This window comes from Eubalaena glacialis, chromosome 13, assembly GCF_028564815.1.
Source record: "Eubalaena glacialis isolate mEubGla1 chromosome 13, mEubGla1.1.hap2.+ XY, whole genome shotgun sequence".
Classification (NCBI taxonomy): domain Eukaryota; kingdom Metazoa; phylum Chordata; class Mammalia; order Artiodactyla; family Balaenidae; genus Eubalaena; species Eubalaena glacialis.
The window spans coordinates 58,329,115-58,341,834 of NC_083728.1; the positions used below are offsets into that span (position 1 = coordinate 58,329,115).

General features: G+C 40.8%; 1 protein-coding gene across 1 annotated transcript; it reads right to left on the reverse strand.

Moving 5' to 3' along the window:
* Positions 1-254: 254 nt before the first annotated feature.
* Positions 255-12,276, reverse strand: ZNF200 (zinc finger protein 200). Its single transcript, XM_061208750.1, has 5 exons — positions 12,113-12,276; positions 11,069-11,395; positions 10,348-10,439; positions 9,905-10,028; positions 255-1,479 (listed from the first exon to the last, which is right to left on the reverse strand). Exons 2-5 carry the CDS (start codon positions 11,313-11,315, stop codon positions 725-727), a joined length of 1,218 nt encoding a protein of 405 aa, XP_061064733.1. The 5' UTR covers positions 11,316-11,395; positions 12,113-12,276; the 3' UTR covers positions 255-724.
* Between the last annotated feature and the right edge of the window lie 444 nt (positions 12,277-12,720).

Sequence of the window (12,720 nt, forward strand, 5' to 3'; positions counted from 1 at the left end):
AAAGGCATGAGAGAGCTGTGTGAGCAATTAATTGTGGAACAAAATACAGTGAGAACAGTAGACACTTTTAAATTACGCTGTGAAAGGATTTCTGTAAAACAGTCACTTTTCACCACAAACTGCAAATGTTACTGAAATTCATCGTTAGTTTAGATCACATACAAATGACAGAATACGTCCTTGACATTCACTTGCTGTATTTTCCTAAATTCCAAAGTAAACAATCCCTTTCAACTCTCAGGCTTTAAGGGTATCCTTAGAGGGTTATATGAGTTGCTAATAGAAGCTGTTGACTTAACAAATCAGTAGTTTGGTTCTTTTAGGGGAACACAGTTCCAGATAAGGACCTTTACATTATTTCTCAAGTGTGAATTCCTATGTAGGGGAAACGCTGGATATACTTTCAGGACACTCACCACTCTTCACCTTGAAGGTAAGCAGCCCCCAGACTCATATTTCAAAGCATTTTTCAGGAAAGGGATCTGTGACCTGTACATTGTCATACAAGTTCACAAAAGCTCGCTCTAGTCCAAAACGCCTGGTTGCTAACTGAGGTACAGCCCTTGAGGATGTTTTTGTTTTTTTTCTTCCCCCTGTGAATTTTCTAAAAACTTGAGGTTTCAGCAAACATGGGTATTTATCCAGTTTTGGCTATAATGAGGTTTTCTTATCTCTATCTTTTCAGATAGATAGCCTGGGAATTCAGAATTCCTTAAGGAATATTTCAGGTTGAGGCAGGACCATCAGACCTTTCCCGATCCCACTTCTGTTTTCGGGTCTTACATGCTGAATGGGTTTTTTCATGCCGGGTACAGTTTGACAGCCGACCAAACCTCCTCCCACACTTTGTACAACCATATGGCCTCTTAGCCTCGTGACTCTGCAGATGAATCACAAATTCTTTGTTTCCTGGGAAGGTTTTCCCACATTCTGGACACTTAAATATCTTCTTCCTTATATGGATTCCTTCATGGCGACTCCGATGAGAATTCTGACGAAAGTTTTTCCCACATTGAGAACATGAATAAGGTTTCTCTCCTGTATGGATTCGCTCATGTTTATTAAGGTTTGTTTTATGATTGAAGCTTTTCCCACAGTGACTACAGTCATAGGGCTTTTCTCCAGTGTGAGTCCTCTGGTGGGAAATAAGGTAAGAACTTTCATTAAACTGTTTCCCACACAGTGGACAAGTATACCATCTTCTTGTTCTCCGATTTCTGGTAAGTGCGATAACACTGATATCCACATATTTTGAGAGTTCCTCTAGTGGAGTATCATTTTTGATGGTAACTAAAAGATTTCTCATTTTCCTTTCCTTTGGAATGGATGTATTTAGTCTTTCCTCTTTCTGGCAATCTGGAGGTTGCTCAGAGACCACGGAGCAATCAATTTCATCACAATCTGAACACCTTTCTCTCTGATCTTCATTCTCTACAGGTTCTTTCTGAAGATCTTCACCCTCAGGATTACTGTCACTGACTGTTGAAACAGAGAGAGAATTTAATAACTTTTGAGGGCTATGATACCAGGCAGGAAAAAACAAGTCAGATTTCTCATGAAACAATAACCTTGAAAGTCAGAAGTCTGAGGACTGGCCGATAATTGCCATCAACACTTTTCCACCCTTAATGAGGGTGGGATACATGACTGATAAATCTTTCCATACCCCATAATGCAAGCACACAGTCCTCTTTTTACTTTTCTTTAAAAATTGGAATGAGTGGGACTACATTAAAAGATTTCATTTGTTTGTTTTCTGAATAAGCACCAACTACTCACTCAACAAGTTCATACTGACCTTATATTGTGTAGAGCACTGAGCTAATAAGGACCAGGGGATAAAGGACATAAATACTAAAGGGTACTACTTGTAATCTTTAGGAGGCTAGTAAGTGAATGGTAAGATGAGTTACTTCCAGGTTTTCACTACATTAAATATTAAAATATTATAGTATTAGGTAATATTATAATATCCAATATAGTGAAAAACTGGAAAAATTCAAATGACCACAACTAAAGGAGGTGTAGCATATTCACACAATGGATTATTATTTGGACATTAAAGGATTACTACAATTGATAAAATGAAACTATGGTAGAAGTCAATAGTTGTCATTTTTGGGGAGGAAGGAGAGTAGTGACTGAGCAGGGGGCACAGAGGGATTTCTGGGCTGTTAGGAATAGTCAGTTTTGGGTGTGGTTAGACAAATGTGTACATTTTGTGAAAATCTGACCTGTACACTTAGGATTTGTAGACTTTTCTGCATTTGTATTTCCCAAAAAAAGTCTGTGTAAAATAACAAGTTATAAAGACTAGGCAACAAAGTGAAAAAAAAAAAAAAGTATGCTCTGAACAGGTGACGTGACAAGGGACTTGTCTGACTCCAGGCAACTTACTGAGATTAAAGTAAACGATTAAATCAACCACTTAGATAATGTGACTGAACCTGAAGCTAGAATATGCATCTCTGCTGGATTTAGCAGTTTCACACCAATAGAATTTTTTCTTTTAAATTATTTCTTTTAACGATTCCCTTAGGATAATGAAAATGCTGGGTCAAAGCACATGCCAATTTTTATCACAGCTCTTGGTATGAACTGTTATACTGCTTTCCAAACAAGCTGTACAAATTTCAATACAATCATCAACATGTGGTTATCAATTTTACCTAATCTTGCTGGCAGTAGATATAATTTTCAAATATTTAATAGGTATACAATGGTTTCTCATTGTAGCTTTACTTTGCACTTTGATTACTGCAAACTAGTAATTTATCTATTGGGCTGAGACTTTTATAAATTTAAATAAATTTTATATATTACAAATCTTAATCTCTTTATCAATCACTACTGATATATTAATGGAAGTCTCCCTCTATAATAACTCCACAACTTAAAACCAGAAAAAAAAAATTAGTCTTAAAATCTGATAAATTTCTATTGTTTCCTGGCCATTCTTTCGTTTTTTTTAAAAGGTATTTTTATTTATTCATTTGGCTGCATTGGGTCTTTGTTGCTGTGCGCAGGCTTTCTCTTTTTGTGGCGAGCGGGGGCTACTCTTCGTTGCGGTGCACAGGCTTCTCGTGGTGGCTTCTCTTTGTTGTGGAGCACGGGCTCTAGGCGCACAGGCTTAGTTGCTCTGCGGCATGTGGGATATCTTCCTGGACCAGGGATTGAACCTGTGTCCCCTGCATTGCCAGGTGGATTCTTAACCACTGTGCACCCAGGGAAGTCTCCTAGCCATTCTTTTATGACTTATTTTTACAGTTAACCCCAATACATTTGGAGTTTAGTATCACACTGTTTGTTGTTTGTAACATGTCTAATATTGGTAAAACCAGTCAGAACATCCACTTCTACCTTTTCACAAATTTGACTGAGTGTATTTACAGTATAAATAAATCTGGAGGGCACTGCTATCTTTATTTTACATGATTTTAGTTTTCCAGTTTAGACCTGTTTCTCTCCAATATTTAAGAATCTTCTTTTCTATTTACCAATAAAACATTTCTCTAGTTTACTCCTATCTTACATTCTGAATGAGAGCTCTCATTATTTTGCGTTTATTTAAGAATGCTATTTATTGGGCTTCCCTGGTGGTGCAGTGGTTAAGAATCCACTTGCCAGTGCAGGGGACATGGGTTCAAGCCCTGGCCCGGGAAGATCCCACATGCCACGGAGCAACTAAGCCCGTGCGCCACAACTACTGAGGCTGCGCTCTAGAGCCCGCAAGCCACAACTACTGAGCCCACGTGCCACAAGCCTAGAGCCCGTGCTCCACAACAAGAGAAGCCACTGCAATGAGAAGCCCGTGCACCATAAGGAAGAGTAGCCCCCTCTCGCCACAACTAGAGAAAGCCCACGCACAGCAATGAAGACCCAAAGCAGCCAAAAATAAATTAAAAAAAAAAAGAATGCTATTTATTGATTGTTAAATATTTATTCCTATCAACCTACTTTAAAACTATTAAATATAATAATGTTTTAGTTGATCCTTTTAGATTTTCTAAGTACAAATCATATTTTGGTTCCCTCTCTTTCCAGTATTCATTCTTCTCAACCCCTTTTTCTTATCTTCTTGCTTTAGAAAATTAGTTAATGATATTAATAGTGATAGCAGGTTTCTTTATTCTCAGTTTTCAGGAATTACCATCAGCATTTTATGAATGATTATAAACATTAGGTTATATTAAAGAGCTAAATATCTGTTTTCAGAACAATTAGTTGAAACTCATATGATTTTTCTTGTTTTTCTGAAAGGGTCAATGAAAATACAGTTGACTCTTCAACAACACAGGTTTGAACTGTGAAAGTCCACTTATACGCAGAATGTTTTCAACAATAAGTACTACAGTACTATGCAATCCAAGGTTGGTTGAATCTGCAGATGCAGAACCATGGATATAGAGGAACAGCGGGTATGGGGGGCTGACTATCAATTATGCATTGATTTTTGACTGCTGGGAGGGTCAGCACCCCTCATCCCTGTGTTGTTCATGGGAAACTGTATTTTACCTTCCTTTACTGTACTAACTTTAAAAATAAAATAATTTTAGTAGCTAATATATTTATATGGCTCAAAAAATCAAAACATGAAAAAGTATACACAGAGAGCCTTACTCTCATCCCTCTCCCCATCCATTCTATTCATTCCCCAGACAGGCAGCAGTTTTTATTAATTTCTTTTTGTTTTCCCATTGTTTCTTTAGGCAATACGTTTTCTTTTTCTCCCCCTTTCTTACATAAAAGGTAGTACACTATGTATATTTCTGCTGCTTGCCTTACTTCAGTCGCTATATTCCAGTGCACAGAGATTATCACAGTATCATGTGTGGAAACATACCGTATTCCACCAGCCCCCTGCAGAAACACTTGTTTTCAACTTTGTGTTTTTACAAGCAATACCACAATGAATAAACCTTGTTTGTACATTATTTTGAATGTGTGCTATTGCTATTATCTGTAATTCAGATTCCCTGAAGTGGATCTGCTAGATCAAAAGGTAAATGCATCTGTAATATGGGTAATTACAGATTCTCATAAACAGGAACTGTACCATTCTGCATGCCCACCAGCAATATACCCATCTCCCAACAACCTCACCACCAATGTGTTAAGTTTCTGATTTCTATAAATCTGACAGATTTTTTTTTTAAAAAAAGGTAACTCAGTAAAGGTTTTATCTGCATTTCTAATTATGAGTAGGGCTGGACATCTTTCATGTATTTTATTTTTAAAATTTTTTATTATTTATTTTTGGATGCGTTGGGTCTTCATTGCTGTGTGTGGGCTTTCTCTAGTTGCGATGAGCAGGGGCTACTCTTTGTTGCCGTGTGCAGGTTTCTCGTTGCAGTGGCTTCTCTTGTTGCAGAGCATGGGCTCTAGGCGCATGGGCTTCAGTAGTTGTGGCTCGCAGGCTCTAGAGCACAGGCTCAGTAGTTGTGGTGCATGGGCTTAGTTGCTCCGCAGCATGTGGGATCTTCCTGGACCAGGGCTCGAACCCGTGTTCCCTGCATTGGCAGGCGGTTTCTTAACCACTGCGCCACCAGGGAAGCCCTCTTTCATGTATTTTAGAGTAATTTGTATTTCTGAGAAAATCTGTTGATCTTTCTCTTCCCAATTTCTAGAAATTCTTAATCAATTAGGAAGATTAGGCTTTTGTCTGATATAAGTTGCAAATATTTATCTCCAATTTACTGTATTTTATTTGCTCAGATATTTGTTTTTTATTTTGTCATACAGAAGTTTTAAAATTTTTATGTATTTATGTTATTGATCTTTTCTTTCAAGACTTCTGGATTTTTGAGTCTTAATTAGAAAAGTCTTCCTAGCCCACGGTTATAAAGGATTTCACCCTTTGATCCACTGGGAGTTTTTCTTGGTGTGCAAAGTAAGGTATGATTCACCAAATGGCTACTAAGTTGTCACAACACCTTTTATCAAAAAGTCCCTCTTTACCTTGCTGATTGGAGATTCCAACTTTATCACAAACTAAATCCTCATGTGTATTTGAAGCTATTTCTGCACTTTTTTTTTACTTAATTAATTTTGTTATTAATTAGTTTATTTTTGGTTACGTTGGGTCTTCGTTGCTGCGCGCGGGGCTTTCTCTAGTTGCGGAGAGCGGGGGCTACTCTTTGTTGCAGTCTGTGGGCTTCTCATTGCGGTGGCTTCTCTTGTTGTGGAGCACGGGCTCTAGGCACACGGGCTTCAGTAGTTGTGGCGCATGGGCTTAGTTGCTCTGCAGCATGTGGGATCTTCCCCGACCAGGGATCATACCCATGTTCCCTGCACTGGCAGGCGGATTCTTAACCACTGCGTCACCAGGGAGGTCCCTGGACTTCTTATTCCATCCCATTGGTCTATCTAGTGACATGCCAATACTATATACTGTTTTCATGACAGGCTTTAGAGGCTGCTTTAATACCTGATAGGGCTAGAACCCTCCTGCACCACTGCTCTTCTTTTCAATTTTCCCCGTTACTTGTAGTTATTTTTCCATTTGAATTTGAGATCGGACTGCCTAGTTCCACGGGAAAAAATCCTATTGGTTTTGTTAAAGGGATTACATTGAATTCATAAATCAATTTGGGGAGAACTGACCTTTTTTTATGTTAAAATCTTCCCCATCAAGAACATGATACTTCTTTCCATTCATTCAAATCTACTTCTGTGTCCTTTAGAAGTGTTTTAAAGTTTTCCTCACAATTTTTACACACTTCTTAAGTTTATTCCTAGGTGTTTAATCTTTTTTGTTCCTATTGTATATTTTCTAAATGATTGTGTTTGCATGAATGATTTCGGTATAATAATTTTACATCTCATTGCCTTACTAAATGCTTATTATTTGGAATAAGTTTTCAGACATTCTCTAGGGTTTTCCAGCTACACAATTATATTATATGTAAATAGGTGTAGTTTTATCTTTCTCTTAAGTTCTTATAATACAGCTAATTTCCTTCTCATTTAACTGCACTGGCTAATACCTGAAACAAAATATTAAATAGTAGTAGTGGTAGTGGGCTTCACTGTTGTATTCCTAATTCTAGTGGGAATGCCCCCAGTGTTTCCCATTAAAGATGATGCTGGCTGAAAGGATATGTAGCCCATTAAGGAAGTATCCATTAGTCACTAGTTTGTTAAGTGTTCTTATGAAGAAGAGGTTTGTATTTTGTCAAATATCTTTTCAATAACTATGAAAATGATCATAGGCTATTTCTCCTTTTTATTTTCAGATGGATAGACTTATAACAAATAGACTTTCTATGACTAAATCATTTTTGTATTCCTGGAATAAATCTTATTTGGTCATTGCAATTTTCATCAGGTTGTGATATCTTTGTTACACTAATGTCATAAAAAGAACCTGGAAGTTTTCCTTCTTTTTCTATACTCTGAGTTCTCATAGAATTTGAACTGTCAAATTTTTAAAGATCTACAAGAATTTTCTGTGAAACTAAGGCTGGTCCTTTTTCTTGTGTGTGGCACTAGTTTTTTGACAATTTCAGTTTCCTCTATGGAACTTGGTTTATCTATTTGTGTGTAAATCTTTCTACTTATTAGTTCCTCTATTTTTTCTATTTTTAACTTATTGATTTCTAAGTTTGTATTTATTAATATTTTGTTCCTGTTTTCCCTTATCTTGTTTTCCTAACTTTGAGTCAGAGACTTAATTAATTTCTGTAAACCAGTATACATGTTTTTACATCCCTGCATATTCTTATGAGTACCACTGTAGATTATACCATAGATTCTGATACATAGTGTTTTGCAGAAAAATTATGTGATTTTAATTTGTATTACTCCTTTGACCCAAAGTTACTTAATAGTTTTAAACTTTACTGGTAGAAAGAAATTGTTTTCTCTGATTTCATTATTAATTTCTAGTTGTATTGTATTGTGATAGATCCTAATGTATAATTTCTACTCTTTGGACTCTATTGTGTTTTTGTTGCATAGTATGTAGTCAATTTGTATCAATCTTGGAAAGGTATATTCTCTTACCACAGTAGAGGGCAGATACAATCATAAGAACTATCTCACTGAGAATTTAAGTGCTCTACGTTTTTGGTTGTTTTCATGTGGTTTACTTGGACTGAAACACAAATTCTGTCTTCCTCTGTCAAGGGCCTTCCTTTTGATTCCTGTCCCCACGAGGTTCATTCCCTTACACTTTTCCCTTTGCAAACCGACCAAATGTTACTATTTCAACTATCAGCTATGTGCTGATGACTCCCAAATCTCTACATCCTTACATCTGACCTCCAATCCCCAATGTCCAAGTGCCCAGAGGATAACCTCATTTTATTTCCTGCCATGGACTGAATCTCATCTAAAATCAAATCCGTGTTCTTCCGAACTCTGCTCCTGGGTCCAAATCCTGCCTTGACTTATCATAGCTCTTTTTTTTTTATCATCGCTCTTTACAGCTGTAACTTAGAAGCTCTTAGAGGGTAGAAATGGAGCATTATACATATTTTTAACACTGAATATCAACTCCAAAACCCAACCCTGCCTGAGGGGAAAACAGCATTTATTAAATGTGGTGAATGACTCTAAGCTTAAATCATCAGCTTCAGAGTATGGACAAGGGAGAGGAAAGGAGAGGGTGAGGATTGGGTCTCAGGGCCTCAACGTGCAGGGCCAAAGTGTTCCTGGAGTTGGCAACATGCCCAACAGTCAGTCACCCAAAATAAATGCTAGCTTTGCCTAAGACTCAGGAAAAACTCAGTGTAATAAATCTGATCTGTTTATACGGTTTCCTAAAATAAAGAAAATATTACATATAATAATCTATGGGAAATTAACCAGGCCTATTATGTACCATCACCCCAACCATACAGGATAAGACAACTACAGAGTTGAGTAATCATTATGCATTTCTGTCCCCTAGGCAACTCACAAAACCCACTCTTTGCTCCATTTCAGCCTCAGAACCAGTCTTGAAGGCAAGGTAAAAAGTATTAGGCACTCAGCAAAATGATTTTTGAGGGACCCTGGCTCTAGGGTAGCAGTATATTTCTAGGGAAAAACTGAAGCATCTCTAAGCAGCTTACAGAGAAGCTGCTGCCAGATGAGTTCCTATGTAGCACTGGTTAGCCACTACTGGGAAATGAGTAAAAATGAAGAAGGCTTCATTCACCAACCATACAGGAAATTCACGGATGAAACTATGAGAAATGCAGCAAGGAGGCAGTACTGTACTGGGCCAAGACTGTAAGCTCTGGTGTTAGATTCCCTGAGTCCAAATCCCTGCTCTACTACCTACTGCTGTGTGACCTTTAGCAAATTTCTTAACTTTTCTCTGCTTCAGTTCCATCATCTATGAAATAGTAATGATTCCTATACCCCACAGTACTATCATAAGAATTACATAAGATAATAAATGCATGCAAAGTAGTTAGAAATGTCTAGCACATATTGGCACACCAGTGCTTAATAAGTGCCAGATGTTATTTCCATCAAAAGTGGGATATATTTTCTCTTACACTAGTAGGCTTCACAGCTATTGAACATGAAGGAAAAAAAAAGACTTAAAAGAATTAGTCATATGTCCAATAAATACAATGATGTAAAATATATCTGTGGGGAGAATACCACTGGATGCAGAGATTCAGAAACAGTATACTCGCATTTTCTATCTGTTTAAATATTTGATGTGTGAGTATATCAACCTCAAGTCTTGCTTACCAAGAGAAGTCCCCTCCTTACTGCCCCCAAGATACAGGGAAAATGGCCACTCACAGCTGGAGAAGGCTCTGCCACATGGAATAAATCAAAAATTAAATGTGCATGAACATGTACTTAGCTGGTGTGAACAATGTCTCAAAAAAGTCTAAGATGAAATAGAACATGCTTTTCCCATAGCCTTCAATCTGAACACACAAGGGACTTGATTTCTTACCCAGTAACATCATCTCCCCAATACTGTTGTCTTGAATCTCTGAGGTGGGCTGCTGAACAGGATCCAAGCTTACACATTCTTCTTGGGAGTGAAATACATTCAAATCCTCAAAGACCACCAGCTCCTGAAAGAGCAACAGGCCCCCTTCCTCTTAGTAACAGAGGTTCCTTGACATAGTAACAGAGGTTCCTTGACAGCCCTGCTGTTAAGAAAGACCAAGATCAGGGAAGGGATGGCAAAAGGGATCTAGAAGTCCCACGCAGACAGGAAAGCCAGGCTCAGAGAGGAGCCAGAGGAAAAAAAAAAGATGACTGTCCAAGGAGGCAGTGAAGAAAGAGCCCCATCTCCCTGCTGACTCCCAAGAGTGGGTTTATATATACGGGAGGGCTGCAAGAGTAGAGAAGGTGATGCACTCAAACAGTGAACAGGAAAACTGAACCCACCTCAGACTCAGCTTTCAAACACAGAGACACTGCCTCCTGTTTCTGCTGGATTCCTTCTCTGGGTAGAAGCTTCACTAAGGTATGAGATTGCACTGGGGAAAGAGGAAGCTGTAGTTAATAGAAAAGTCAGTGACTCTAATATGGAGACTCTATCCACACCTTGAAGCCAGGCTGTCCTCATTCCTTTGGTAGGTAACTCAAGGCTTTTTCTGTTCCTATGAGCCCAGTCAGAGATCAATCCACAAACCACAGGGTCTTGAACCTATATGGGGTCTCTTCACTATGAAAAGGATATTCCCCTAAGCACCTTTTAAAATTCCCATTACTACTAAGGGGAAGGATGGGGAAAGGTAAAGTCTGAAGATGCCCACAGCAAGCACAAAAGTTAACAAAATTCCACATAAGCTGAAGTCAATTCGATAATTCATCCACATTCCTTTATCCTAAAAAGATACTCCCCCTCCCCAATGTCTGGGTAAAACTGACACTACAGAAAAGATACACACTGTTTATTCTGTGGCTTTACACACACTTAGCAAACCACTCAAGCTCCAGCTTGAGAAGAAAATACTCCCTCTCCCTGGCATGTTGACTTATTGGAATCAACTCTTTTTTTTCCGACACCCACCAACCTAACTTGAATTCATTACTAACAGGGAAGTCTAGCTCAGCCCCCAGTACTATCCCCTTCTCTTCTAGTAAAACAGTATGTGCTTCTTACCTCTGTTCTGAAGGTTTGAGCTCACATCCTTCACAATAACCAAGGTCTCCTTGACTTTCTGACTGGGCTGGACTAGGCTTGGCTTGGGCAAGAAGGTGAGGAAGTGCTCCAGAACCAGCTGGTGAATGGTCTTGGGCCCACTAGTAGCATCTCGAAGTAGGTCTTGGCCCAGCTTGGAGTTAGGAGGAACTCTCAGTATAAAGGACCTCTTTGGCTTTGGTGGTATAGGAACCACTTTTGCAGCCATCGTGCCTTGAAATCACACACACACTTGTTTCTGCAGAGCTTCAAGAGTCACCTCTTACTGGAGGAAACCTGTCAGTCACGCTGCAGATGAGAGAAACCATGAGTCAGGCTGGAGATGCCTGCACTCCAGTATGTGTCTTGCAAAGTGAGGCCACATGATATCTAAATCAAAAAGGAAAGATAAGCTACGGTAGGGAACTCAGAACCGTAAGGAAGATCCCTGACCCGATACTCTTAGCAAGGCCTGAAAGGAATATCCTGAGAATGAAAGCAGAAGATGTTCAAACCTCAAGAGCCATCCTCATGAGAAAATGAAGTGCAAACTCCACTGGGAAGAAAGGTTTAACTCATGCTGGTAGAAGAAGCAATGGGCCAGAAGACAGGAAATCCGGGGTCCAATACCGAGGGCATCTGTTTACAAGTCAACTTGGCCACTGAATCTGGCCTCACTGCGTCCCTTGGACCGCAGGTCCCTCGGATGCCCTTCCGGGGGCTGCTGATGGTTCAAGGAGCAAACGCAAGGCCGCATGAGGTGTCTACATGTGGCCTGCTGACTCCTTTCCACCCTCAAAGCCCTGTAAGAGCGACAGAGGACATCCCAGTAGGGCCCACCAAGCCAGGCCCGCTCTGCAGCCTCTCCCACTGGCCAAGGGGCACCTTCACCGCAAAGCCCAGCTGGTGGCATTGCCTGGGGTGCGCTCCCGGCTACCTATCCGGCCAGGATCCCCTAGCAATAGACTCTGTTCCGCTCCCCAGAGGCCGCCTCAGCATGGTTCCCGCCCTCCCGGAGTCCCTCACCTCTTGGGGTTCTGCCGCCCCTGGGCGCTCACTGGGGACAGCCCAGAGACCCAGACTCGGGGAGAGACCGGGAAACTAGGCTCGAGAGGCCAAGCCCACCCCTCGCCCTTCGGAATGTCCTCACAGGCAGCCGGCGACTATTGGAGTGCGCCGCCGTCAGTTGGGGAGGACGGCAGGGACGCGGTGCCTTCTGGGAGGCCGTGCGCCGAGGCAGCAGTGACGTCACGCCCGGTGCCCCGTTTCCGGTGCGGAAGCCTGGTCTCCTCGCTTGGAGCGAACAGTCTGCGCTTGAGAAGGCGAGGCTCGAGGCCGGCCGGCGGAGCTCTCAGGGACGCAGGGAGGCCAGGTTGGCAGCAGCCACTCTCTCTGCGGCTGCACCTGGGAGATGGAAAGCAGAAGGCTGGCTCAAACCCTCCAAGACAGGTTGGCACCACTCCAGGTACGGACGCTCTAGCTACAAGGGCTGCTGGGAAATGTAGTTCGGTGCCAAACAGCCAATGGGAGATCGCCAGGCGCCGCGGTTGGGGCGGAGCAGGGCCGGGCCTGACCGGAAGCGGGCCGTCTACGGACCGGAAGGTCTGTGAGAGGCCGACGCAGTTTCCGCTCCA